The sequence below is a fragment of the Cavia porcellus genome, unplaced genomic scaffold, assembly GCF_034190915.1.
Source record: "Cavia porcellus strain 051 isolate PalLab524CR breed Dunkin Hartley unplaced genomic scaffold, mCavPor4.1 scaffold_24, whole genome shotgun sequence".
Taxonomy (NCBI): Eukaryota; Metazoa; Chordata; class Mammalia; order Rodentia; family Caviidae; genus Cavia; species Cavia porcellus.
The window spans coordinates 38,228,742-38,256,348 of record NW_026947507.1 but is presented as its reverse complement, the minus strand read 5'-3'; the positions used below and the strand labels follow the sequence as shown (position 1 = coordinate 38,256,348).

The 27,607-nt window shown below is 41.9% G+C and overlaps 1 protein-coding gene across 10 annotated transcripts in view; it reads right to left on the bottom strand.

The window, feature by feature from the left end:
- Positions 1 to 2,031: 2,031 nt before the first annotated feature.
- Positions 2,032 to 27,607, bottom strand: part of Cdca2 (cell division cycle associated 2) — a 43,514-nt gene continuing 17,938 nt past the window's right edge. For all 10 annotated transcript variants that reach the window (XM_063234893.1, XM_063234891.1, XM_063234892.1 and 7 more), the window contains 6 exons: positions 26,757 to 26,998; positions 24,932 to 25,007; positions 23,852 to 23,940; positions 18,989 to 19,126; positions 7,973 to 8,138; positions 2,032 to 6,546 (listed from right to left, as the gene is read on the bottom strand). In XM_063234893.1, coding sequence (XP_063090963.1) covers positions 5,297 to 6,546; positions 7,973 to 8,138; positions 18,989 to 19,126; positions 23,852 to 23,940; positions 24,932 to 25,007; positions 26,757 to 26,998 — 1,961 coding nt within the window. In that variant the 3' untranslated portion in view covers positions 2,032 to 5,296. The remainder of the gene's footprint in view (positions 6,547 to 7,972; positions 8,139 to 18,988; positions 19,127 to 23,851; positions 23,941 to 24,931; positions 25,008 to 26,756; positions 26,999 to 27,607) is intronic.

The following is a 27,607-nucleotide window of genomic DNA, read 5'->3' as shown; positions in this document are numbered from 1 at the left end:
CACTCATTTAGTTTCTATTTTCATGTGAATAATGCTTAAAGTATCAAAAAGTAGAAGCTGGTCCAAAAAAATTTGAATCCTAATTTCCTAAAAATTTCCAAAATCTTTTCTAATAAATCTTCCAGGTCATAACCAGATTAAGTATGATCTTGGTTGAAGATGTGTAATAAAAATACATGTCCACTGAATGGCAGTACTCATTTCTTATTTAAGGTATTATTTGTAGTCTTTGTCAGTTTCATTTAAAAACACAAAAGCATCCAAGAATATACAGAGATGAACACATCCATGTAATTAGACAACTTGAAATTGTTAGGCTACAGTGTATTAGCAATTAGTACACTGCAAAGCCAAATCAAAGCTATGTAATAAATTTAAGACAAAATCTTATTTTTTGTTACGCAGTTATTGTAACATAACACCAATTCCACTCACTTGATCTAAGATTTCAAACCTAGAGTCCAAGCTTCAGACATACTATAAAGAGACCTACAAGAAACAGAAATGCATAAGCATTTGAGACATTTATTTGAAATGTTATGTACCATTCACAACCTATAGTCTAGTTTCTAACTTAAGCTTATCCTTAATGGAAAAAAAATTTAAAACACATAGGATGAAGCCAGCCTACATCTACAGCCTCATCTCAGTGAGTGGTACCAAAAGGGCATTTGAAACAGCTCTTATACCTTGGATTCTACTCCTCCAAAACTCCTACCAGTGAACTTGTTCAAGTGTCACCTCTTAGTAAAAAAAGGAACCTTGCCTGATCTGAAGCTGATGCCACCTGAAATGATGACAATTCCTGGTGTCCCTTTATAAACATGCCCTGTATTCTGATGATGGTGACTGGCACTTAGAAGTGAATGCTTGGTACCAGGCAGTTAAGTATATGCCTGGCAAACGTAGTCATAAAGCCATACTTTGCCTATCTGAGGTGAATTCTCAAATGCTAAGGGTTCTGAGCATGGACTGGCAATGTCTTACACTAAACCAAACCATAATTTAGAAAATCTTTAATTTGTGAACTGGGTATACATTTTTAGCAAACTTAATTTGATTCTTAATGTATCGCAAATTTCTTATAGCAGTTTAGAGTACAGAGTTGAAAACAGAAAAAGACTTCCCAGCAAACAAATGCTACAGAGCCACAGAGTCACAATTCTGTATCACTGACTGTAGTAAACCAGTGTGTGGCAGATAGGACAGAGCATACGAGCACCCCGGGGAAGCTGCTTTCCTTGCTGTATCTCTGAGAGCTTTTCAGTACTGACTTGGCTTCTCCACCCCAGAAGGTAGTTTAGGTCTGGGTTTAATTGACAGATTTGGTTAGTTAGTTTTTGCACTCCACCCTCCCGGCCCCGTAATACCTTCCCAAGAATTTTAATCATAAACTATGATACAAATTCAGAGTAAAAGTTTAAAAACTTTAAAATGATGTGATACTAAGAATGGACATAAATGCCAACATAATTTAATGAAGAATTTTTACGCTTTTTAACAGGGTGCTGAGTAATTTCCATTAAGAACAAAAACTCCGCCCCATCTTACATGACACACAAAAACTAACATAAATCAAAATCACAATGAAACACTACCACACATGTCACAGGATGGCTAAAATGAAAGCAGACCAACACCACCACGTTCCTGGTGAAACACAAAGCAAACAATGTGTGCATGGCAGGAACACAAAGTGGTGTAGCCATTGTAGTAAAGACTGGTAGGTATTTTTTCCTTTTCTTTCCCACTTTTCTTACTTCCTGAGATTCTTGAACCCAGGGTTTTCACAATGACCCATTCAAAATTTTTAATCTAAGGCAGGATCTCACTGACTCTCTAAACAGCCCATACTGGACTTGAACTTTCTATTCTCCTGCCTCAGCCTCCCAGAGTACTGAGGTCACAGGTATGTGCCAAAGCAGCGGGCCTGCAGTTTCTTAAAAAAGTAAACATACCAGTTACATGCCCTAGGTACCCATCTCTATTTATCCAAGATAAAACATCTGTAAACAAATGAAAAACCGTATGTGAACATTTATAGCAGCTTTATTTGCAATAGCCAAAACAGATATAAACAAATCCCAATATCCAGAGTGATGAATGGATAAATAGTGGTACATCTAAAAGTGAACTACTACCCATTAATAAACAGGTATCATCTACTTACAACATGCAACATGAAAGAATCCCAAAAGCATTAAAAAACAAAAGCTTAAAAAACCAGACACAAAAGGATACATACTGCATAATCCCATTTCTGTAACATTCTGGAAAAAGCAGAACTGTAACAACAGAAACCAGATCAGCAGCTGTGAAGGGCCGGACTTGGGAGAGGGGTTGACTGGCCTGGTGGGAACAGTCTATTCCTTGACTACCATCATAGTTTCATTACTGCGTAAATTTGCTAAAATTCAAACTGTATGCTTAAAGGGTATATTCTACTGTAAGTTATTTTACACCAAAACATTTGACTTTAAAAATAGCTCTTTCCATCTAAAGCATGAATCAGGCACTATCAATCATTCTCTCCTTGTTCTGCCAGCTCCACGCCTCGCACTCAGTTCTGGAGCTCCAGGGAAAGTGAGGAAAGAGACAGCTTTAAGCAAAGCAGCAAGAGGAGGAAGTGAAGGAAACTGCAAAGTTTGGAGAACCTGATATCCATTTTAATTACAAAGTTCTCTTTCTGAGACCTTTTCACATGAGTCCAATGTGGCCTAATTTTCAGGAACAAAGGCTGGAGCCAATTCACATCCAGTACTAAGGAGATGGGTACCTAGATTACGGAAGTCCAAAGTACCCAATTCTGTACACAGCCAAAAAAGACTCAAAACGGCCCTTAGACCGTCCGTTCCGTGGAAGGATACTCGTGGTATCTCACAGAGTAAGCAAGCCAAGTTGCAGAATAGCACATGCGGTGATCCCGTGAGCACACGAAGAAAGCGTACTCGTGTGCAACAGGGAAGGAAGGAAAAATGCCTTGCGAGCAGGGTTCATGCACACAAACCCTTGGGGAAGTGAGCCTGCGCAGTGTGTGTGTGGTGGAGGGAAAAGTAGTGGTTAAGGTTTCCACTTTTTAATTCTGTATAGCTCTCTGCCCTTTTCAAAGGACATCTATTATTTCTGTAATAAAAATGAGTGAAAGTAAAGCGAGGCTCAGGAAACAGCCGTGGGAGCTGCCTGGCTTTCAGGACAGGCGTAGTGAAGGAAACTGCAGATGTCGTGCTGCCACCTACTGGAGCCCACCGGGAACTGCAGGAGGGGAGCGGTGGGCGGAAGCAGGAGACCGGCGAGGGGTCCAGGGTTGGGTACAGCAATAAAAAACGAAAGGCAGGGAAAAAGAGTATTTTGAAGCCAAACGTTTAACTATTAATGAAAACCGTGAAGAAGCTGCAAGTGATCACGATCAAATCCAGAAACGAGCTTTATAAATCTTTTAACATACATGAGACTTGATAGGAAAAACTTGTCTAAATTTTCACTTTTCAGACTTCTTTTTCAGGAAAACTATCCATTTGATACTTACAGATGCCAATCAGATATTTATAGTAAAACACCCTGAAACCAACAGGATTATAAAGTGTGTTCGTAGTTTTAACTGGGGGTGTCAGAAAATGAGAACAAGTTTACATTAGAAAAAACCACGCAAAAAAGCACAGGTCAGAATGGTTTCTTCATCTTCATTAGCACTTTTTGAGAAATAAACAAACAAACTGTGAAATATTTAAGTCAAATACAGCTTAGTGGATTTATTGTCATCGTTAAGGAGAAAGGGGTCCAAATAACAAGTTTTTACCTTTCATAGTAAACAAAGGAGAAATTTAAAAATTGTAGAACTTCACATCCTTTAAGACTTAGGTTTCTGAAGTTTTTCTTTTAAAACTATCAAAACTAAGTCTCCTAAGATAATTGGTTCTTTTCTTAAAAAAGTTTGTTTTCAGTGCTAATGATTTGGCCACCATACCAACTCTTAAATGAGGGGGAAAGTCCATAAATAATTTACATGGCAAGATAAAAGAAATTTTACACAATCCACCCTTGAGCAAAAGAAATTGGGGATCACTTTGAGTGTTAATGTAAAATACATCAGTCTTAGCAGCAGGAGTCCCAGACCCGCCGGTGCCGCGGAGGTAACAAATAGTCTCTACAAGGGGAAATGGGCCACTCGGCAGGGGCTCTCTTCCCTGTCGTGTTATTTATAGGCGCTCTATTTGTTACCATGTTTCTGCTATCCTGGCCAGGGAGAGCTTAATGATTTAAAGGATTTCAGAGACAATTATTTAATGATACGATGATTTATATGGGTTCGCAAATTCCAGGTAGACAGCAATTTTGGTTTTCAAGCTGCTGTCACTAAAACAGCCGTGGGAAATATTGCAAAAGCATGACGAGAGAAACTGGGACAAGTTGATGGTCCCCGGTAGCATTCGAGGAAAAGGTAAGAGCTGCTGGGAAACACTGTGGGAAAAGAAATCAGTGACCAACAACCACTGCTACTTGTTAGTAAACTGATTTTTCCAGTGCCCATTTTGCCTTTCAAAATTACTTCTATGGGAAATCATGAATTCAATCCCAAATCACCTGTGACTAATTTGGGAATCCAGTCTTTAAAAAGACTAAACTGCTCGACTTTCAACAAACACCTCTCTCCCACCTCCAATTCAACAAAACAGAACAAACCTGACACAACAGTGTTTTCACATTAATTATTCCAGTTATCCAAAGAATTTTCTGAAATTTCACATTTATTTTGACAATTAAAGCAAAACTTTCATTTGAGAACAACAGTCATGAAAGCTTCCTTGACATTTAACCCACACAAAATAAGCTTTGTAATTTTCATTTTTGTTAAAGAATTTTAACCATTTTTGCCCTGCTGTAAAGTAACACACACATATATCACATCATTTTAAGTGTTCAATTTATACTGTTTTCATTTTCATGAAGTTCCACTATTTCTATCAAATTATCTGCTGCAAAAGTAGTTTATTGAGATAGAACCAGCCAATTCTAAAGGCTATTTTTTACAGCAAAATCTTTACATTCAGGGCTAAATATGTAACTTACAGAGAACAAAAATTCAGAGACATGTTTTGAGTATAAAAACAACTTGAAGCAAAATACTAATAAAAGCATTTACCATTTTGGGGGAGAATGCATTTAAGAGAATGTCTGATTGTGGAATGATGAAGAAATCTACTTGTTTCTACTGAAAACCACAGCTGACTTTATTTGAAACTTGCGAGCAGGGCAGCTGAACTGAGGACGGAGGAGGGGAGACAGGAGGGGGCTGAGGTTACCTCCCGGCCCAAGGCTCCGGGGTGTCAGCACTGCTCTGCTTGCCGCCTGGACCAGACCCTGGTGAGCTCTGGGCTGCCTCCTCCTCCTCCTCCTCCTCCTTCTGGGGGAAGCCTCTCTGGGCCAGGGCTGGGGCCAGGGCTGGTCCAGCGCTGCTGCAGGCACTGGAGAGCGCGGAGGCACAGAAGCTCTTCCTCCTCTTACTGGGCAAACGAGAGGAGGCCGGGCCCTGGCTGCTGGCTTCCCCCTCGGTGCCTGTGCTCTGAGTGGAGCACCCGGTCTCTTTCCTAAGGGGCAGACTCTCCAATTCCCTGCTATCCAGCGAGCAGCTCGCTCTCCTCTTGGTCTTCTGGGAAGCCGGAGGAAGCGGCAGCGACAGCCACACCAGCCCCTGGGTTTCCGAATCTTTCTGCAGCCTCGTGCTCCGCCGCACCTTGGTGTCACTGCCGGCTCTCTGAAAGGCTTGCTCAATGGCGTCGGATAAATCTCTGTACAGTTCACAATTCCCGAGACTAACGCCTGCCGAGCCGCTCCCGCCGCAGGGAGGACTGCAGTGCCCATTCTGCTCTGAGCAGATGTTGTCATCAGCGTGGCACAGAGAGCGGCACCTTTGTTTCCTTTCTCTACGACCTGTCACGCTCCCGCTTTCCGCAAGCCGACTGTCCACGTCCTGGCTGTGGCTTGCAGATTCTTTTCTGTTTCTGGTGACGACATCTTCTAAACAGTCCGGTTCTTTCTTTGAACCACACACGGAATTACACTGTGGTTTTCCCTCTGTGCCCTCTAAGAAGTCGCTCTGTTCCTCCGACTTTAGGTCTGTATCTTCTGTGGCCTTCGAGACCTGGCAAAGCCCTTCCGCATTTGGACCAGCGACAGCGGCTTCCAGGCACTGCGAGGTAGAGCCAGGTCTCCCGTTATCTGACCCGTCGTGCTCTCTGGACGCAGCAGCACAGGAAGCAGGACTGCTTGCTGTCTCCATCTCGGCTGCGAGTTCGCTTTCGGACTGCCGCTCGATTTCCGCCTGTGGAATAGCTGTGCTGTCGCCGGTGTCCATGTTTGTGTCTGAATCTTCGTGACAGGAGGCCATGGGCAGTGACGAACGTGTCACATGTGAGCAGCAGAGTTTAGAGGCATCGGTTCCATTGAGGCCTTGCTGCGAATGCAGATCCGCGTTCCAAAGCAAGGGATTCCTTTTTGGGATTTTAAGCAAATCCGCTTCTCCCCATTTGCCAGTTGAGCTGAAATCATCTATGGGCATGTAAATAAATTTAAGTGTCATTAAAAAGTAACCATGGAAACAATCTTAAGTTTGCTAAACAAACAGGTATTCTGCATGTAATTGTGTCCTATCGTATGGGGTTTTAAGCTTTCAAACATTGCAAGCCTGCAAGTGTTACATGTGCTTGTCCCTATCGTGGTCCTCTTCCTCCCTTAGCTCTTCCCCAGGGCCTCAGGTTAGGAAGACAGGCACTTGACACACAGCCTGACACAGCACACAGACCACGGGCCTCACCCTGCTCCCGGTAGCCACACACTTCCCACGCGGTGGTATGGGCACGGGCTGCTAGCACGAGGCGGCCACCATTCCCATTCCCTGAAAATAAATTCCAAACACTGGGCAGCAGTGTGCTTCTCAAGCTGCTCTTCCAAGGTTTGCCTTGAAATTCGAAGAGAAAATCTGGGTGCCCTGAGCAAACAGGAGCTCCTTTCTAATCTCAGAGCCCTGCCTGCCACACTGTCCCAGCCTCCGCCTAGACTGCAGCCCCGGAAAGTGACACCACCTCACATGGGTTCTGGGCCCTGCACGGAAGGCGAGAAAGACCACTGGCAAGACTGGCAGGTGACGTGTCCTAAATGACCTTAGGACTTTTCATTCTCAGTAGTCTTTGAGGCTATCTCTCTGATTATCTCAGATAACACACAGTATTTTTAGGGGCTAGTCAAATGAGTTTATAAATTCTTTAAATTAAACCAAAGCAGAGCAAATGGAGCCAAAAGTCTAAAAAAACCAGTGTTTTAATCTGAAAATACATCTATGACTAGAATATTTAAAAATCATGTTTAGAGATTAACATAAGTTACAGGCCACTTGAAACCAACCAATGAATATGTCAGCTGGCTCTTTATGGCTTAAAAGACTGATGTTAATACATTTTTCATAAAATCCGATATACTAGAAAAAGGTAGTGGAAGGCAGCCAGGGAGAAAGAAGGTAAGGAAGTAAGAAAATGGAGAAGGCAGGCAGGTAGGCAGGCTGGCCAAAGTGGTACATTCCTGTAATTGTAGGACTCTTGGAGGCTGAGGCAGGAGGAGACTGAAAGTTCAAGCCCAGCGTAGACAATTTGGTGACTTAACAAGACCCTGTCTCAAAATAAAATATTTAAAAATGGGGGTGGGAGTCTGCTAGGGTTGAAGATCCTATGCTGTTTAAGGAAAAAAAAAAAATCCTACGTTGTTTTAGAATGACCCAGTCTTCATCAGATTCTGAAGAGTTCAGGCTACCTAAAAGTTACAGACTATCTATAGCATCCTTGACTTACACTTTTTATAATTAAGAAGCACTGCTACTCTTATTTATGCACTCACAGAGTCAATGCAACAAGGGAAGAAAGAATTAAAGAACAACAAAGAGGGCGAAGCAAAGAGAGAAGATGTGACCGAGAGCACGAGATACCTGCATGCAGTCTTCTGATGCCTGCGAACGGCACCTCCGAGACCTCGGGAAGCTCAGGAATAGGACTCAGGAGGGGCTTCTTAGACGCAATTTCTCTTTCTCCATACAAACGTTTCTCAACACTTTTCTTTCCCTTTCTTTTCTTCTTTTTGCCACCTTTACAAACCTGAGAAGATGGATTAAAACTCTGAGAAAGAGCTAAGATCATGTACAAGGTTGAAACTTTAACTTCTGGTTAATTTCTGGTTAACTTTAGGCTAGTGATTAACTTTATACAGTGACTACTGTATAAACTTTAGATAATTTTGCCAGGAAATATTACAATCAGTTATTCTCTTTAAAATAGTGGGCATTTGAGCCACTGGTGAGTACAGTAACACAGAAGCCAGAGGAAAAATGAAGTAAAACTCAACTTATAAACTGCACAGTAGCTCTATTTCCACAAAGCATTTGCCAAGGTAAGTGTTAGACAAATAAAAAAATTGGATTAAATGCTATACAGCTGGACAAACCTATGAGATATCTATGCCAAGGCTGTATCATGATGACCCAAGACTAACCCGGTGTGAGTTACCTACTGAAATGCTCCAGGAGGCTTTTTTTGCTAACTAAAGTAGGTGAAGCAAAAATACACATGTATGTCAAACACAAGGTAACACAAAGCTGGCTCAACTGATTCATACAGCAGATGAACTGAGCCAGATTAAACGAACGGGTCAAAATAAGATAGATGGGTTCTAATAGGCACAAAGAGAGCAAGGGGCGGGGGGGGGGGGGTCAAAGGCTTACCAAAAACTGATCTTTTTGTTTTCCAAAAAAACTGCTTTAGTAATTTTCAGAATGCAGTATTAGATTCAACTCTGAGTGCCCTACCAGCCACTGAGCAATAATGTCCTATGCTAATTTAAAAATGAAAAGTTTCACATGGAAAACACTTCGGGGAAACTCAAATACTGTGCTGGGATACCAGAAAGACTTACGAACAAAAGGAATGAAATATATTCAGTGTGGTAATGTTGGAGGGAACCAGACTTTAGGCCAACATAAAACCCGCTTGTAAAAATATTTTCAGAAAGTAAAACTCATTCAAATATTTCTGAAGAAACTGCTATGTGCCAGGTAATGACAGGGTAGGTGTGGGATCAAAAACCACACAGGGTATGGTCTTGGAGGAGCTCCTGCTGGAGGTAAATAGTTTCAGTACTCCTAACACTCTGTGGACGGAGGAGATGGGTTATCTGGCCGGCAGCAGTGTTTAGGATGGGATCCACAGAAACATGTCCAGGCAGAATCTCAATCACCTGAGAGCTGTTCTAGCTGAGGGGGCTTAGCAGAGGGGCCTCTCAGAGAGAAGGGACGCAGAAGCTCAAAACTAGGCAACACAGAGGAAACTACGCCTAGCCGTGGATGGCCAGGATGTCCACCTGGGAGCGGCTGGAGCCAAGCCTGCAGGAGGGCCTTGGCAGCAGTGACTGAAGTGAAAGCAAGCCCCCGGCACAGCGCTTTGGGTGTGAACAGCTCCCAGTACACACGAGGAAAGATCATCTGGGTGACGGCACACGAGATTTAGGAGAAACTAACACTGTGAAACAGAGGATGAGATTCAAGGGTACAGACATGGCACAGAACGGTGTGTTCCTTGAGATATTTATAGGTATCTTATAAAAACAAAACCCCACATTCCATGCAAAAATAATTTTAAACTGCTACAAGATGAATGTTCCTCTTGGTGATAGGCGATACAAATTTAACATAAAATTCTAAGAAGTTCTCAGTATAAATAATATCTACACACATAATTTTCCACTAAACAGTTTCTCATGGAACAGATGCCGATGCTCCGTGGAAAAGCTGGGGAAAGGCTGGTTTGGTCAGTGGATGTGAAAGCCAATAGCCAACTTACAGTACAGTTCACAGATGAGCCACAAAGAGAAACACGTGGCCTCCAGATACCTTGGGTTCAAATCCTGACTCTGCTACTGAACTGCTTCACAACCTGAGCTGTACTCCTCTCTCATCCAACTTCATTTGTGACCAAGGTGGGAAGAATCACGTTTGTGAACCGAGGTACCACCGTACAGCACTCAAGTTTCCAGGTTTGAAAAACTCTTTAGTATCTTGAACAATTATTTCTAAGATGGCAATATGTAATCCATTAACTAATGATTTCCTACTGTTCATTTTTTTCTTCTGTAAGTCTGTATAACTTGTACCCTTTCACTGTTTTTTTTTCTTTTCTCCTTAAATAAAAAAAAAATTAATATCAACACAATGAAATGACATTTATTTCAACCAATTTAAGAGTTTTAGGGAAATGTATACTGCTTTTTGCTATTTATATTGACACAATTTTCAAAAAAAATAATTAGGAGTCAGCTATCCAAAACTTTAACAAATTGATATAGGCGATTCTTTTTAAGATAGCAAGAGGCATTATGGTAACTATTGTTGATCACCTTGTATTCTGTTTTTACATTATGGACTATGCACACCCTTTTGATTTGACTGACTCTGTTTTGTTATGTCACATTTAGTTTTATTCTCTTCAAAAAGAAAAGTAATAAGAACTGTGGGAGTAATAAAACCCAAAATGTGTAATTGTCATTGTAAAAAAAGAGAGGAAAAGAAAATGCTCTAAAGGATATAACTGCATGTGTATTTAAGTGTATAAGATAGATAACCATATTACTGAGTTTTTGTTGGATCATTGAACCAAACTGTTTGCAGTTTATTGTTTGAATGTCCATTTTATATGCTTTAATTTTGTAACTTGAACAACTATTTCTAAGATGACAATATGTAATCTATAACTAGTGATTTCCTACTGTTTATTTTTTTTGAAATTCTGTATTACTTGTACTCTTTTTCTGTTTTTTTTTTTTCTTTTTCTCCTTAAATAAAATTTTTTTAAAAACTTAAAAAAAAAAAAAAAAGAAAAACTCTTTAGTGAAGTTGAGCTATCAGCTGACACCGAAAATGTTTCATTCTGCTTCCAATTTTTAGGGACAGTACTTTTTCCTAATTTTAATTTTGTTTCAAAGTAAAACATTTACATGGCTAAAGTCAACTAAAAAAAAGCCCTGCACATGTAAGGAAGTCTAGTTTTCATTCATACTGGTCTCTGTCCCTTCTCCCTAGAACCAGTGTTTACTTGGCTTGGGCTTTACTTCCCTTCAGTATTTTGCACGTGTCTACACAGTAAATTATTCTCTGACGTTCTCTGCTTTCTTAGGTAAGTGATAGTGTACAGTTTCACAGAAATGTACTTTCTCACAACCGTGTAGGCTACGCGGCTAAGATCGATGTGCCCGCCCAGCCTACCTTGGGGCCGCTCTCTCGGGCTTGCACAAAGCCTGCTCGCTGTGTCCTCAGTCTGTTCCCCGTGTACCCGCACAGCCAGGGGCCCTCTGTGTCCAACTGCCTCTTCTCATATGGGCACCAGTCAGATTTGGTTACCACCAAGGACCTCATTTTAACTCAATCAACTTTTAGGACCAAATTTCCTGTTTGGACGTTTTTAAGTACAAGAGTTGGGACTTCAAACATAAAACTGGGGCGGGAGGATGCAGTTCAACTGATAACTGGTAGCTTACTATATACATTCTTTCATAACTTGCTTTCCTTGCTTAATGGTAAGTATACTCTGGCATCATTCCACAGCAGCATATGGAAGTTTTCTTCACAACTGGCTATAGCTGCATAACACTTAATTTGTGGACACACTACAGTTCATTCAAAAACTCACTTTTTATTTGCTTTTTAAAAACCCGTATCTCATTCTGTAGTCCAGTGTAGACTTGAGCTGTTTATTTCAAGCTGGCCCCAAACTCATGGCAATCCACATGCTTCACCATCCCGAGAGTGGGATTACAGGTGTGTACCACCAGGGCCTGCTAACAAGTCACATATGATGCTCATTTTTTAAAAAAATCTTTTGCTTCTAGGCACGGCAACACATGCTTGTAATCCCAGCACTTGGGAGGGTAATGCAGAAGGATTGCCGTGAGTTGGGGCCAGCCTGGGCTACAATAACAAGACCCTGTCTCAAAAAAAAAATGTTTTGCTTTACAAAGTGTCATAATAACTAACACTCTACACATAATTCCTGCACTTTTGTCAGTGCATCTTTGAGACAGATTCCTAGAAACAGAAATGCAGGACCACAGGGTACCTGAGTACTACATTTGGCTGGACCCTGCCAAGTTCTCCTGTGTAGAGATCTGCATTACCAGAAGATGTTTGGGTGTGTCCAACCTAAGGCGTCACCCACAGAGTACGCTGCTAGCTTCTAGTTTTGCTAACCTAAAAGGAGAGAAGGATTATCTCCACGTACATTAGAACTGCAGTTCTCTTACTACAATGAGTACTAACTTTTTTTTATGTTTAAGGCTCATTTTCATTTCAGTGTCATAAACTTTTTTATATTTCTTGAACATTTTTCTATGGCTATTATTTTCTCAATAATTTAGAAACCCTTAAAAGATTACAGAAATTAAAAATGCTTACGTCTTTTTTGACCCCACGTGGGTTCCATGTCGTTTGGTTGAAAATTTGCCCCCGGTTAATCTACGTTTTGAGTACCGTTTTGGAAACTTTCTCCATTGCAGGTTCCAAAGGAACTCACTTGAGCATTGTAAGATTACTTCTAATTAAATAATTTAGAGATCCGCTGATTCCCTGTCATGAAAGATAAAGCTGGTTTTCTCAAGCTAAATCTTCTTTCCTATGATAGTGTTGACTCTTGTATTGGTTAAATTTGAGCTTCTATTTCCATTTCTTTTTGCCAATTTTAAAATGTATCTCTTAGATTTCAAATTTTAAGATGGACATACACGCATTCATCAATATTCACAGCAACCTTCTAAAATAAGTACCATTACTACCACAAGCAAGCTGGGGAGTTAAGAATCTTGCCTAACTTTCCATTGGTAGAGAGCAGCGAAGTGAGGATTTAGAAGATGTGACCTGGTTCCAGAGCCTGCACTTACTAAACTATTAACGTTAAAGCCCTGGCTTCTTCTACCTTTTTCTTTCATTATATTTGATTGCTAACATTTATATTGTCCTTCATGACATCCAAGGTATTAAAACTTTCTCCTTAGGTGAAAGGTGTCTACACCATGGCTGTAGGAACATTTCCCACTGCCCTGCCCAGTACAAAGCTCATACTCCTGTCCTTTCTTCTGGATCCCTTGGAGGAGTCATTTCCTACACCCTACAATGTGCTTTCCCCTACACTCTTATTACTTGAAGTCACACTAAAAAGTGCTTTGTATTTGCTCCCAAACTTTTACATGGCATACAAAAGCACACAATGACATATATGTAAATGGTATGTGATAGCCTTATTTTTACATGATGCACCTTCAAATTTATCAGTCACAGGTCTTTTTTCTGTTGGCAGATCTTTTCCCAGAGCACTTTTCTCCTGCTCAAATATGGGTTGCCTGCTGTTTGAGGGGGTGACCAGCTGGCTAGTCAGTGATTTCCCAGGTACTGTTCTCTTGTATTGCTAAAGCCTGATTTCTCAGGGTTGCTTCCTGTCATGGTTTATGTCTGTGTCCCCCAGGCCTCGTGAGTTTGCATTGTACATTTGATTGTCTAGTGCTTAGATTGATGGTCAGTGCTCCACCCACAAGGGGGTGGAGCCAGGATGTGATGTAAGGGCAGGAAGAAGGTGTGTCTTGCTCTTTGAAGGTTCAGCTTACTGTTGGCGGCCGCCATGAACTGCAGCCTAGCCATGCCCGCCTGTCTTGGAGCCAACTTGAGTGTGGACTAAAACCTCCAAAAACTGTAATAAATAAACCTTTCCTTTCCCAACTTTGGGCTCCAGGTATTTTGTCTCAGCGACGAGCATAAAGTAACTAAAACACTTCCTCATTTTGCTAGATTACCTTCTCCAGTAACATTCAAGGAGAATATTGTTCAGAGTCTAGTACAGTTTACACCAGTAAATCTTGCCCTGAGGCCTCAAGTGATCACAGGTCTGATCTCTGGAAGGTGACTGGACTAGCTGACATGCTGTCCAGAGGCAGGTCCTGGTCAGCAGGGGCGGCTCGCGGGACCCAGAAGGTTGGATGCCCCTTCCTAGCTCCTCCCTTGTCACACTCTGCTTCCTGTATGCCATGCAACGAGCAACTATCTTGCCATGGTGTGCTGCCTTGGAGCCACTGGTCTATGCACTGAAACATCTTCCTAAGTTTGAGTGTCAGGCATATCTCCATGAGGAAGAAGAAATTGTGCAAGGCAGAGCCCTTCAATCTCTTAGTATTTTCCTTCATTCTCAACAAGAATTTGGCCGAGTATAAAACTGAGTCAAAATCAGACTCCACTCAGTTCTAAACATACCATCCAACGAACTTCCAACATTTCAGCTTCGGGTGAACTTGATGTCACCCTGATGAGTGTTTCTTTGTAGTTAAAGTCCACTTTCATCTCTAGCTTCATGCTGACATATTCAAGTCCAGGTTTCTTCTACTGTATCAGGCAATCAATGGTCTCTTTTAACTCAAAAACTTGCTTCCCTTCTGACAGATCTCTTATTTTAGATAATCTCCCTTTCCACCCTATTTTCTCCTTTCTGTAAAATCCTAGATTGTGGTCTTTCCCGTCTCTTGAGCTCAACCTGTCCTTTGGCCTATCTTCTGGAGGACTGCCTTCACTTTATTCTGTAGTCCGATTACTAAAATTATGTGTGCAACTGATTACTCAATGTTTTATTTTTATTTGACTAGCCAACAGTGGAATTCACACATTATCACTCCAGATCAGTTCTTCAGCAATAAAGAATGATTAATAAGCATAAAAATGCCTGACATGTCAGCCAGTTCTGCTGCTTGTCCCAACAGCCAGGCTTCAATGACAAAGCCATGCTTCTTTCAAAAAGAAAGTATTGCTCTTTAAAGAAGCCACAGCAGGCCACTGATACCTACTAATCAATCTGAAATGTAGCACGGTGGGCTTCCATTGAGACCTAAGACCCTGGGCACGGCTGGTAAGACCCACTGTGAACACACATCTCAGAAGATGCTGTCTTGCACAATTGTAATCTTGGGATCACAAAAGCAGGTGTGAGGAATCCTGTCTCTTTTAATTTCCCTCAGAGACTATTTCTTGATATTTTGCTGAAATATTTTAGAACTGGTGTTCCTACCTGGAGTTTTTTTTTTTTTTTTTTTTTTTTTTTTTTGTCTTTTTCGTTTTTATCAGTACCAGGGATCGAACTCACGACCACCTGCTTGCAAGGCAGGCACTTATGCCGCTGAGCTAAATCCCCAGCCCCCCTGCCTGGATTTTATACTTCATTAAATTCTTATTGTTATATTAAAAATCTGATGGCTCCATCAGACTACCAAAGCATGTATCCTTTAAATAGTTTGAGTGTGATCAAAACCTAAGTGGCAGACATGTGACTCTCCAGAATGACAAACAGGCAGCAGGGCAAACCACCGTAATCTTCCAAATGAGGTCTCACCTGTGAATGGGAGCAGACCACAGAACTCCTGTCACACTGCTCAGGGCTCCCAGGACCCTTTAATCTGAGCTGAACATTTTTCCATGCACTTACTGGCCACTGGTACTACTTCTAAGAAGCATCCATCCATTTCAGTTGCCTGTTTTTTGATTGGGTCTTTTATTTTGGGTGATGTGATTTGAGTTCTTCATATATTCTAGATATTAGTCCTTTCTATAAAGTAGCTAGCAAAATACTTTTCCTATTCTGTAGATTGTCTTTTTACTGTACTGGTTGTTTCCTTGGCTTGGCTGTGTAGAGGCTTTTTAGTTGAGTGTAATTCCATTTGTTGAGTCTTGATATTATTCTTGTATAACTGGGTTTCTGTTTAGAAAGTCCTTAACCTGTGCCTCTGTCTTCAGTAGTTTCACCTATTTTATCTTCTAGACCTGTTCTTCACTGAGGTTGGTATCAGTACTTTGTGCATCATCTGTGGCTTGGTATAGGTGGCCTGAAGGGGGTGCTCTGACCATCACCTATTTCTACATTTTAAGGACTTTCAGATCCACTGGTTGGATGTTCAGTTGGGTGCCATGGGAGGTCACGTGGAGGCCAGCAGCACACTCTCAGAGCCACCCACAATCTCTTACATTTTTTATTTCTATAGTCACTTTTCTCTGTTCCTTTTTCATAGCATCCTCTTCTCTCATGCAGATAGTATTTTCTTAAATCTGAGCATAACAGAATATGTATGTATATTTCTTCCATTTGTTGAATAACCTATTTATTTGGGGTCAATTTTTTAAACTCTACTATTAACATTAATCTTGTCTCTTTCGTGCTTGTTTCACTCAACGATCTCATTCTTAAAGAGAAGACTGGGCGTGTTGGTATGGGTTTTCTCTGCATTCCAGCTGAGCCTTTTCCTGCATGAAAAATCTACCTAGGAACTTGGGGAAAGGGCAGGGCAGGGCAGGTCAGAGCAGGGCAGGATAGAAAGGTCAAACTCTTAGGCTTTGCTTTGGGGTCAAGAGCTGACTGTCAAGACTGGAACTTTCTACGTGGCAGAATGAGACTTTAAATCTAGATGACAACTTCTGAGCATCATGGCAGGAAAACGGGGTGGCATGCCAACTGCTGCAAACTGTTCCATATATAAGATTTCAACTAATCTGTTTTTTCAGTCCCACTTCTTCCTCGCACCATCCAGTGTACCTGCCAATTCTGGGCCCAGAGTCTCTGGGGATTCAACAAGCAGCCTGGTTCCCAGAGCCCTCTAGTTCCCTCCTAGCACATTCTGAGCTGTAAATCTTTCCACCTCTTTATCTGTCAACCTGCTCCCATCTGCTTTGTTTTCTAGAAATTCATTGAAGCCTGTCATCTGTTGCTTAATACCCCTCCTCATCTCACTGCTATTCTAAGTTTATCCCTCTTATTACATAAACTAGATTAAGTCAACAGGGTCATAGAAGGGGTTGGAGCAATCTAATCCTCAATCTTTCTTGAACCTTCTGACCACTGATCTGATATGAAGAAACGGGCATGATTTATAGCCATGTTTATTAAGAGAGTAAAGGAAATCAGTTTCTAATATAATAAAACTTACGCATATCTTTGAACTTACACAATTTGTTCAGGAAAACGATCGCATCATTTTATTAAAAGTGTGATCTTAAAAAGGGAAAAAACTAAGAAAACTCCCAGTTTCCTCCAGATTTCATGACATAAGGGAATCTTTGCCATTCATCCATGAAAAATAGTCACTTTCATTTCATGGAGAAGGGAAACTCATGGAATTTTACATGTGGTGAAACGTGTTTAGTGGGAAATGCCAGTTCTGAAGTGCTTGTAGGATGGTTTCAGAGGAGATGTCAAGCAGACTGCTGAATCAAGAAGATGTGGTCTTTAAAACTGGTCAGTAACTATGATACATATGATATCACCCAGAAAAAAATAATTTTTGAAGAAAAGAGAATTCTAGGAAATACAAAGAGTAAAGGATGGGCAGAAGAAATGAACTTTTAACAGACTGGGAAGGACTGACTGATCATGTCATCTGCTGCTGAGACATTAATTGAGAGCAGGGCTGAAGAGTATACATGAATTTTAGTAATTAAATTACTAAATCCATTGGAAAAATAACTAAAGAAAGTAGCAATGTAGTGAAAAACGAGACCAAACTTCCCATGTGCTATCTGAAATCATGGCTCCACTGTGCTGCTATCCTCCCCACACGACGTGTGCATCACTTGGGGTGATACTAGACGGCAGGAGGAATAATTACTCCAGAGCCCAAGTTTTGCTGGTTGGCTAAGAATGAAAGGACACCGAGAACTGAAATTACTGAAGAGTTGCGGGACTGCTCGCTTCGGCAGCACAAATATAAAAACAACGACACGCAGACTAGCGTGGCTCCTGCGCGAGGCTGACACGAAGGGCTCATGCAGTGCAGGATGAAGAAAGAAACGTAATGAAGAGGTACAGACCAAAAACTTTCCAGTGACCAGGGGGTCATATGACGGTGCACAGTGAATGGGGGGTAAGAGGAACACAGACAGCAAAGGGATCCGAGATGACTGCGCACAGTGAGGAAGACAAAGTGGATTTCTGATTTATCCCTAGATACACAAAGGTGATGCTACAATGAGAAGCCGGCAAGCAGCAGACAGTGCCTTCATTCTAACCTGAGAAATCAGGACATCCACGGGTACCCTGGCCCTCACCAGCAATCACAGTGGAAGCTCAAGGAGACAGGGCTGAAGGCCCCTCCTAGGGTAGGGTACTGCCGTCAGGCCAGGGCTAGCGCAGCTGCCCACTCTAGAGGAGCTGCAAGTGCAGGAGGCAGATAAAGCTTCACTCTACGCAGCCTTTCACACAGCACTGGCCCTGTGCTGATTACTCCAACAGACTGTGACCAGCATTTTGTTACCCTTGCAACCAGCAAGCAGAGTTCGACAACTATGTGGGGGACAATCTATAATGGGTGTGGCACGTCCTGAGATAACCGGCAAAGGTCATCAAGGGAAAATAGCCCCACCCTTATTGGGAAGCCTCGGTCACTCCAGACAGGGATGTGAGCCAAGCCTGAAACAGAAGGTGATGTGACACCTGCCAGACAGGGCAGCTGCCTTGGTCCACGGCCCACACAGCCTGAGGACAACTGGGAAAACACCCATGCGATTTGCCCTGAGTGACAGGGATTCTTTCTGGGATCATATATTAGCAGAAAAGTTACTTTATGTGTCTTGGCAGTTACTCTATGTTGTTTCCTGTCTATTAAAATTTTTAAAGGGAAAAAAAAGTAAGATCCCATTGGACGCAGGATTATATCAGACTCAGAAACGAGAAGCCATTTCATATTTGAGCCTCTATTATTTATTGTGCTGGAGGAGACACACAAAGGTGAAGCACCTGAGTATCAATCTTTTAAGGCCCATTCCAGATTATGACACTTTCACTAACCTTAGTCCATTGTGAACTGGAAAAAATTTGTGTCCCATTTCTTTATCACACAATGAAGAAATACATGAAAGCTCATGCGTTATCTTTAAAAAGACACTCACCTGTTTCTTTTTAGAAACTGCTCTGTTTGTGCACTTGGTTTGTTGAGACTTCCTTCCATTAGTTTTCTTTTCTTTACAAGGCTGAGCTTCCGCGTTAAATAAGTTGCAAACATTCTCTTCTGTAACACTGGCCAACTGCTGTAATGAAAATTTAAGGGTAAGGATCCACAAAGCACAAGCATTCACAGTTCAAGGTACAGCTCTCACTTTGTTGTGCTCTCCACAATGATCTACCCGTTCGCATCTTGTTACTTCTCAATTCACTAATTCCACTAGAGGTGTTTTAACCATAATTCAAGGGAAATGGTATTTACCAATTCTGATCTATAAAACATAGATTCAGAAACAAATGAATACCACCCAATTATATTAGGGAAAAAAAAACCACTTAAGAACTAGTTGATTTATTCATTTACCAAATATATACGTAGAACAAACAATTTAGTACCCAACTGTTGTGTTACAGAAAAGAAAATCATGACTGATTATCTAGGTTTGAATTTTGGGTTTATAAAACACTGTATCAGCTAAAAGCCCTATGATAACATCTTTTTATATTATGATCATAGACAAAACTCCAATATTATCTAATTTAATATAATATCAAAAGCCATGCATTCCCAGCTAAAACCAACACTGCAAAGTACAGTTTAACACATTCATAACAGGGCCATAATTCACATGTCTTGCTGGTGGGTGGTCTGAACCACCCAGTACATGCATGACTGTCCCATTTGGCAGTTTTATCTAAAATAATTTTGTTAGTAAAAAGATCAATAAAAGTGATTACATTCTTTTGTACCTCTGATGGTACCAGCCTCCTGATGGGACAGTCATTCATGTACCAGTGGTGGGTCAATCAGGCAGGAAGGTGTTAAGAAAGGGTTGTATTCATGTCATTTATGGGCTCCATTAATTACATGCTAACCTCCACATTCACCTCAACAAAATACTTAAAAGATCATTGTTGGGCGCAGGCGCTCAACATACCATACCCCACCCGGGACTAAGGACCACGCCAGCTTCCGCAATGCGCTACGTCCCTCTTTAAATTAGCCAACCCGTGCGCACTTCGTGCTCACTCCGTACTCTGTGGCAACTCCTGATTGGCCACAGCTGGATATGGTAGCCGGAGCCTGTGTCCCATTCCCGCCCTGCTTCCTTGTGGCAGCCTGTGATTGGTCACGGCCAAATATATAAACCAGAGCCCGCGTAAATAAACTAGCAGTTAACTGTCGTCCACAAAAGCGTCTCCTGTCTCCTGTTTCATTGGAGCTGCGCCGGTCAACTGGTGGCCCGTACGGGGAGCGCTGAGACCCTCTCTCCGACAGTACGGGGAACGAACCTCTCCCTCCGACGGAACAGAGACGTTAACAGGTAAAACCGTCAAGCGCCGATAGCGGGGGCTACTCGGCAGGCGGGGGCTGACAGGTTAAACTGCTCAACGTTGGTAGCGGGGGCTACGCAACAGGCAGCGGGGGCTGCAGGGCCGGATGGCGGGGGCTATCGGGCAACCTTGGGCGGACGCGTCGCAAGGGTCGAGGAACTCGTAAAGAGAGTTCCCGGTGCCATAAAGAGGCAGGTTTTGGGGGCGCCGTAAAGGGGCGCGGGGACTAAGCTGTCCCTGTTAAAAAAAAAAAAAAGGAAAAGAAAAAAAAATAAAAATAAAAAGAAACTCTTGAAATTCCGGTTAACATGGGTAACACGGCTACTCAGCCACTGTCAGTCGCCTTAAGCGACTTACTGAGAGAAAAGGGATTACAAATGAAACGAGAACAAATTCAAAACTTCCTCGATCAGGTCGATAAGGTAGCACCTTGGTTTGGTCCCACGGGGTCCATTACCATCCCCAGCTGGGATAAATTAGGGAGAGATCTTGACTTTGCAACAGAAAAGGGCCTCCTGGAGCCAGGAGTCAGACCCCTTTGGGCAGTAGTGAGAGGCTGCCTTGCAGACACCTCTTGTCGTGACCATATAAGGGCTGGCGCCATGGCGCTTGATTACCATCAGGCAGAATCCTCCCGCGAGCAATCTCGTGAGCCCAGTGCCGCAGGCGAGGTGACCCCACCCAACCCAGAAACAAAGGACTCGTCAGATAATGAGGGGGAGGAAGAAGAAGTATACAAAATGGTGGATGCAGACACCACCGAAAGAGGGGAAGTCACATACACGCAGTCGAGAGGGCCTTACTCTGAGGCCATAAATGAGCTGCAACGCAGGATTTCTCAGAGTAAATGGGTCAATGAAAGCGAGTATGGGATCCCAGGGCCACCCTGTATAAGACCTACGGCTCTACCTCCCGACCCGCCAGATTATCATGCTCACCAGAGACCCTGCCATCAGCTATGTAGCTGTCCGCAACGGGTCCAGATGTCCCCTGGGACATTCCAGGAAGACCTTTGGCATCAAGTCAAAAGAGAGGACCCAGGAGGCCTGGGCCGTTTTCTCCAGGCTTTTCCAGTTGCTGTAGATGCTCAGGGAAACAGAGCCCACCTGCCTATAGATATGAAGGCGATAAAGCATCTTAAGGAGGCCAGCACCATGTACGGTGTTAACAGGGCGTATACCCTGTCCCTAGTAGAAGCCCTGGCAGGAAATGCCATGACACCTGCTGATTGGGCCAGTTTGTGCAAGGCAGTGCTCAGCCCAGGTCAATATCTTGATTGGAAAGCTTGGAATGTTGAACTTGCCACAGAACAGGCCCAAGCTAATGCCCAGAACAATCAGGCCGCCTGGAATGCAGATATGTTATTAGGACAAGGGCAGTATCTCAATAACCAGCTGATATTTCCACAAGAGGTGTATGCACAGATAAATAGAATAGCCATACAAGCATGGAAACGGGTCTCGGCTAGGGGAGAAGTCTCAGGCCACTTGACAAAAATTTTGCAGGGCCCAAGTGAGCCTTTTTCAGATTTTGTGGCCTGCATGATGGAGGCAGCAGGGAGAGTTTTTGGAGACGCAGAAACAGCCATGCTGCTCATTAAGCAGCTCACAGCTGCTCTGGGTCAGCACCAGGTGTAGTTCGTTAACTTGGCAGGAGTCGGGGCTTGCCATTGTTGACGACCCTACCACGAGACAAAGCAGAAGCCGCATCCAAACTTATTCAAGAGCAATTAAAGTTAGGCCATATCAAACCCTCAAGTCTATTCTGTTTAAACAAAAGGAGGGTATTGCCCAGGGCATGACACCTAGGGCCAGACTAAATCTTGCCCTCTTCACTTACAATTTTGTAAACATCAACCCACAAGGATCCACGCCAGCACAGCTACATGCCAACCCTGTCGCACCCAAACATGGTTGGGTACGCTGGAAAGACCTCCTGCATGGGGTGTGGAGAGGCCCCAGCCCAGTACTTAGTTGGGCGAGAGGGGCGGTTTGTATCTTCCCGCAGGAAGAAGGCAGCGAACCTGTCTGGGTCCCGGAACACCTGATATGTCCCTGCAAACCACCAGACCCCGACCCAGAGGAAACGTCAACCACAGAACAGGGGAACCAACAGGAGCCTCACAAGCCAGACCTAGCAAGTATACCCACAACTCCCATTAACCATGGCACCTTGGCCAACTCCCCTGGTTAGTAGCCTCCTTTTCCCTTCCTTCTTGCATCTCGTACGGTCCTTGCAGCCAATGACTTTTCTAAATTGCTCCACCGCAACCTGTTATACGTTATAATGTTGGGATAACAGTGCACTTTCAGCTGTTGTTATGCAGGTACTCCAGTTCACACCGATTCCAGTTATGGCGGACTCAGACGAGTTTCCTGTGATCCAGCTCGGGCCAACTCTCCAATTGGCTTTCATAAAGGAATGGGCAGGAACAGGGGCTCTGGCTACCATGACTACACTTGCCGCATTCAGCAGTCTACTTCTGCTCTGTCGGATTCGCAGACAAAGGAATAGGGACAAAGTATCAAACAAGCATTGCTGATCATGGAATCTGGTCAAAGCCCGGCAGCATGGCTCACCATGCTGTGACGCAGGTGTGGAGCAAAGCATCGCAGGGGGTGTCGTCCTTGGCCAGGAGACACCCCGGTCCCCATGTTGGTGAGCATGCGGGTTGGGCTCATAAAACAATACTCCCGCCCCCTCCAAAAGAGCACCAACGAGTAGTGAGGCACTGTCATGACTGCAGCATGACACCTCACGAGGGGCACCGACCTCTGGAGGCCCTGCGTCAGTTATAAAGAAAGGGGGAGATGTTGGGCGCAGGCGCTCAACATACCATACCCCACCTGGGACTAAGGACCACGCCAGCTTCCGCAATGCGCTACGTCCCTCTTTAAATTAGCCAACCCGTGCGCACTTCATGCTCACTCCGTACTCTGTGGCAACTCCTGATTGGCCACAGCTGGATATGGTAGCCGGAGCCTGTGTCCCATTCCCGCCCTGCTTCCTCGTGGCAGCCTGTGATTGGTCACGGCCAAATATATAAACCAGAGCCCGCGTAAATAAACTAGCAGTTAACTGTCGTCCACAAAAGTGTCTCCTGTCTCCTGTTTCATTGGAGCTGCGCCGGTCAGATCATAGATCTCAAACAAACTTTTCAAACAGATTACCACCTTCCATATTAACACAAATCTGACACAAATGTTTTAGTGGATCTTCCTCTAACAGAATTAATTAAAATCTAATCAGTAAAACATTCTGCTGTGGGGTGTAGCTCAGTTGCATAAGCACCTGCATGGCAAACTCAAAGTCATGAGCTTGATCCCTGGTACCAAAAAACAAACAAACAAAAAAACAAAAAAACCATTCTGCAGCACAGGATAAGGTTTTAATTCTTAGTGACACTGATCAAGCCAAGACTACCTATTACAATTTTTATGAAAATGGAAAAAATATGATTTAATATAAATACTTACATTTCTTCTGTTTGAAGTCCATGTTGGTTTACCAACTTTACAGGATGATATATTCTGGTAGTTATCTGAAGAACTAAAATTATCAGTGCCTGATAAGCAAGAAACAGGCAAAATCTGGTGATTAACACAAAACTAATGTACATTATCACTGGAAAATACTGGAAAGGTTTTTTTTTGATACTTATCTTTGCTTTTAATATACTTGAACATAAATACTTAATAAAATTACATTTTGAAATCCAAAAATTTTTTTAGAAAATTAAGTTTACTAAGTAAGTTGAGAAACTTTCACAACTTTCCAAGATGACCAAACATACTATCATCCTAAGATAACAGACTAACTTATATTACGATACATGTACCCATATACTACAATAAACACATGCATTTTCGGAAATGTGTTAATTCCAAATTATATTTTATCAGATGAAACTGTGATAAGGGCATTAAGATAATCGTAACAATACTGTATTGAAAGTTTAGATATGGTATAAATGAACCATAGTGCAAGGAGTTTAAGATCAGACTTGGCAGTGTAATAGCCTATGGACCAAATTGTGGCTCTAGCTTGGATTCTGCACTCTAACCTTGGCTTGTGTCAGCAAGAAGCCATTTATCTAAGGGAAATATATGAACAAAAACTCCATCCCAGTGCCCCATTCCACGACATCTGCCTCCTAAGTCTGTCACGAAAGCTGGGAGAAACTTTTGTTCTTGTCATGATCATAAAAGGCACAGAGTCTTTGGGAAGTACGTATGCCAAAAATGCTATATTAATGTTGAAGAAAATCTTTGAATGTTTACGAATGACCCTTACAATCCAAATGATCTCAATTGTGCAAACTGGTTAGGATCTTATCACCAATACTTGAGAGCTGAGAGAACCAACAGCACTGCTTATGGCAATTTGAAACAGGGGTACCCTTCTAAGGACACTGTACGGTAGGCAAGCTTTTCTAAGCTACAATAGTAGGTTTGTAAACCAACCTGTACTGCTGTGATAATAAAACTTTAAAAAGAAAATAAAGATTAAGTCTCATACACTGAAAAAGACATTTATAATATAAATAAGAGTTATACCTGAAAGAGTCTCAGAGACTGAAGATTTAATAGGACTCAGAATTGCAAATGATATCTCAAGTGGCTCAATGTTCTCCTAAGTAAAGGAAATAAAAGAACAGAAATTCAGATATTTCTTAAATTCAGTTAACATACAAATAATGTGCCCGAAAGGAAAAACTAATAAGGATTTGTTTTGGTAGCAGAATTATAACAAACAAAGGTGAGAAATCAATAAGAGATTAAACAGAAGCTAAAGCAAAACGAAAATATTCATTGACCAATCATCTTTAAAATGAAACCATAACTGCTATCAAGAAAATAAAAATAAACTTTCTATTAAAAAGTGTAAGTAATCCTAACGATCTGTTACTTAGTTCCTTCCTAGTTTATTTAAAAACCCATATCTTGCCAGGTGTGGTGGTGTGCACCTGTAATCCCAGCACTGGGGAGTCAAAGGCAGGAGGATCATTGTGAGTTTAACAAGACCCACCTGGGTTAAAAGTGAGCTCAAGGTCAGGCTAAGAAGATCCTGACCAAAAACAACAACAACAAAACATATCTTAAATCCTACAAAGTTCATTATTAAACATGAGCTAACATGACAATATTATTCAGGGAACTTCAGGATTAAACAACAATATAAACACAGTTAAGTAATCTTGCCTACACAACTGACAGTAAGACAGTTACTGATCTTTATAGATGAAACTTACCAGTTTGAAGAAATTCCCTTTAGTCACCAGTTTGCTCAGAATGCTTTTAACCCAGAAATGGACACTAGATTTTGTCATATGTTTCTTACACGTCTACTGAGACAATCACTGTTATCTTGGTCTGTTAACATGGTGAACTATAATGTCTGGGGATTTAGCTCAGCGGCACAAGCGCTTGCCTGGCAAGCACAAGGTCATGAGTTCAATCCCTGGTACCAAAAAATAAAATAAAATAAAACAAAACAGAACAGAAAAAAACATAAACATGGTGACTACACTGTTCAACAAACATCAGCTAACGTTCCATATCTGAGCCAAATCTCACGTGACAATAAAATTACCTTTCACATATTGCTATGTTGATGAGGATGCTGAACTGTAATTTTCTTGTTATAAATGATTTTAGTTTCAGGTTAAAAGTGGTATCACACAGTTAGAAAATATTTCAGATGCTTCAAGTTTTGGAAGAGTATGTGCACAATTCTAACCTGACTTGATTAAGGGTTTGTCAGTAAAAGTCACCTAGCGCTCTGTGTGGGAAGGTTTAAGGGGCGATTTAAATCTCTTTAGTCAGTATAAGGCTACTGATGCTTAGTTCATATAAATTGTTAAGTTTATTAGCATAAGAGGTTTACAGTATTTACTTATTCCTACTTAGTGTTTGTTAGGTTGTGTGTTACTTTTTACCCTATCGATACTGGTAATTTCTCTCTCCCTTCTTCCTGATTAGTCAGATTCAAATTTTACCAATATTTTTTTAAAGTACAATTGTTTCCCAGAAACAATAGATAAGTAAATTTATCAGAAAATAGATAAATTTCTATAGTACTTCAATTGAAAAATGGATGCATCTTTGTATTTTCATGTCTCTAAAATCTTACAATGCATAAATGTGTTTAATTTTCAGCATGTTTTCTTAACACATTAAAACAACAATATGTCTTACAATTGAAAGTATTTAAGTTTGGGTTTCATAAAATACATGACATTTTAGGAGTCATGGAAGTACTGTTCAGAATAGGGAAAAGGGGGAAAAACTATTTCTATATAAGTATATATCATCATTGCTCTTGAAAACAGGTGAAGCCTATGAAAGTATAAGCCAGTTTGTCCCAGGCTTTCCCACTTACAAGATTCTCCCCTTTATCATCAAAATCTGGTTGAGGCAAGTGCTCAGGAACTGGTGACTCCTCTGGCAGCTGGGGACTGATCCTATTGAAGTCCTGACGGGCAGGTGTTCCTCCTTTACACAACGGGGTGTTAGCTGGCAAAGACTCGTCAAACACTTCCGGGCTTAGCTCCTCTCCAAAAGTAACTCTCTTCCTCTTCTTCATATTTAGAAAACCAGGCACTCTACAATTGTCTTGATCTTCTACAAAGAATAAACAGTAATCTTTTTTAAAAAATATGGTATATTTATCAAACGAGCATATACTAAAATCTTTTAAAGTAATATATTACATAATTATTTGTAAAATAAAAAAATCTGGCCTGCAGAACAAATTTGAATTGGAAAAGAGAAGCAAATTTCCAGCAAAAGGATGGCAGAGACTTTTGAAGTAAAATTTTGCATAAGCATCAGAAACATTTAACGGTTCCACAAACACATGGAAATGGATAAGGTAAACAGACCAAACCCTTTTTGATTTTTGGTGCTGGGAATAGAACCCAGAGGCTCATGCATGTTGGGCAAGTACTCTACCACTGAGCTACCCCGCCAGTCCTTATACCAGTGGCACACATGCCACAGCTGTATGCAGAACCCTCTCTGTTGGCACACGACCAAGTCACCCCAGCAGGCAAGCACTGGACAGTCAGGTTGAACTGTAGTGTTGGCACTTCTGTGATAAATAAGTGGGGTTCGAGCTGCAGTTAGGGCACTCAGTGTCTGAAAGGTTCGCCATCACTGCCTTGATCAATTCTGAGGTTCTCTGTTCTTCATTCCCATGTAATTGCCTAAAGCCCAAAGCATTAGCAGACC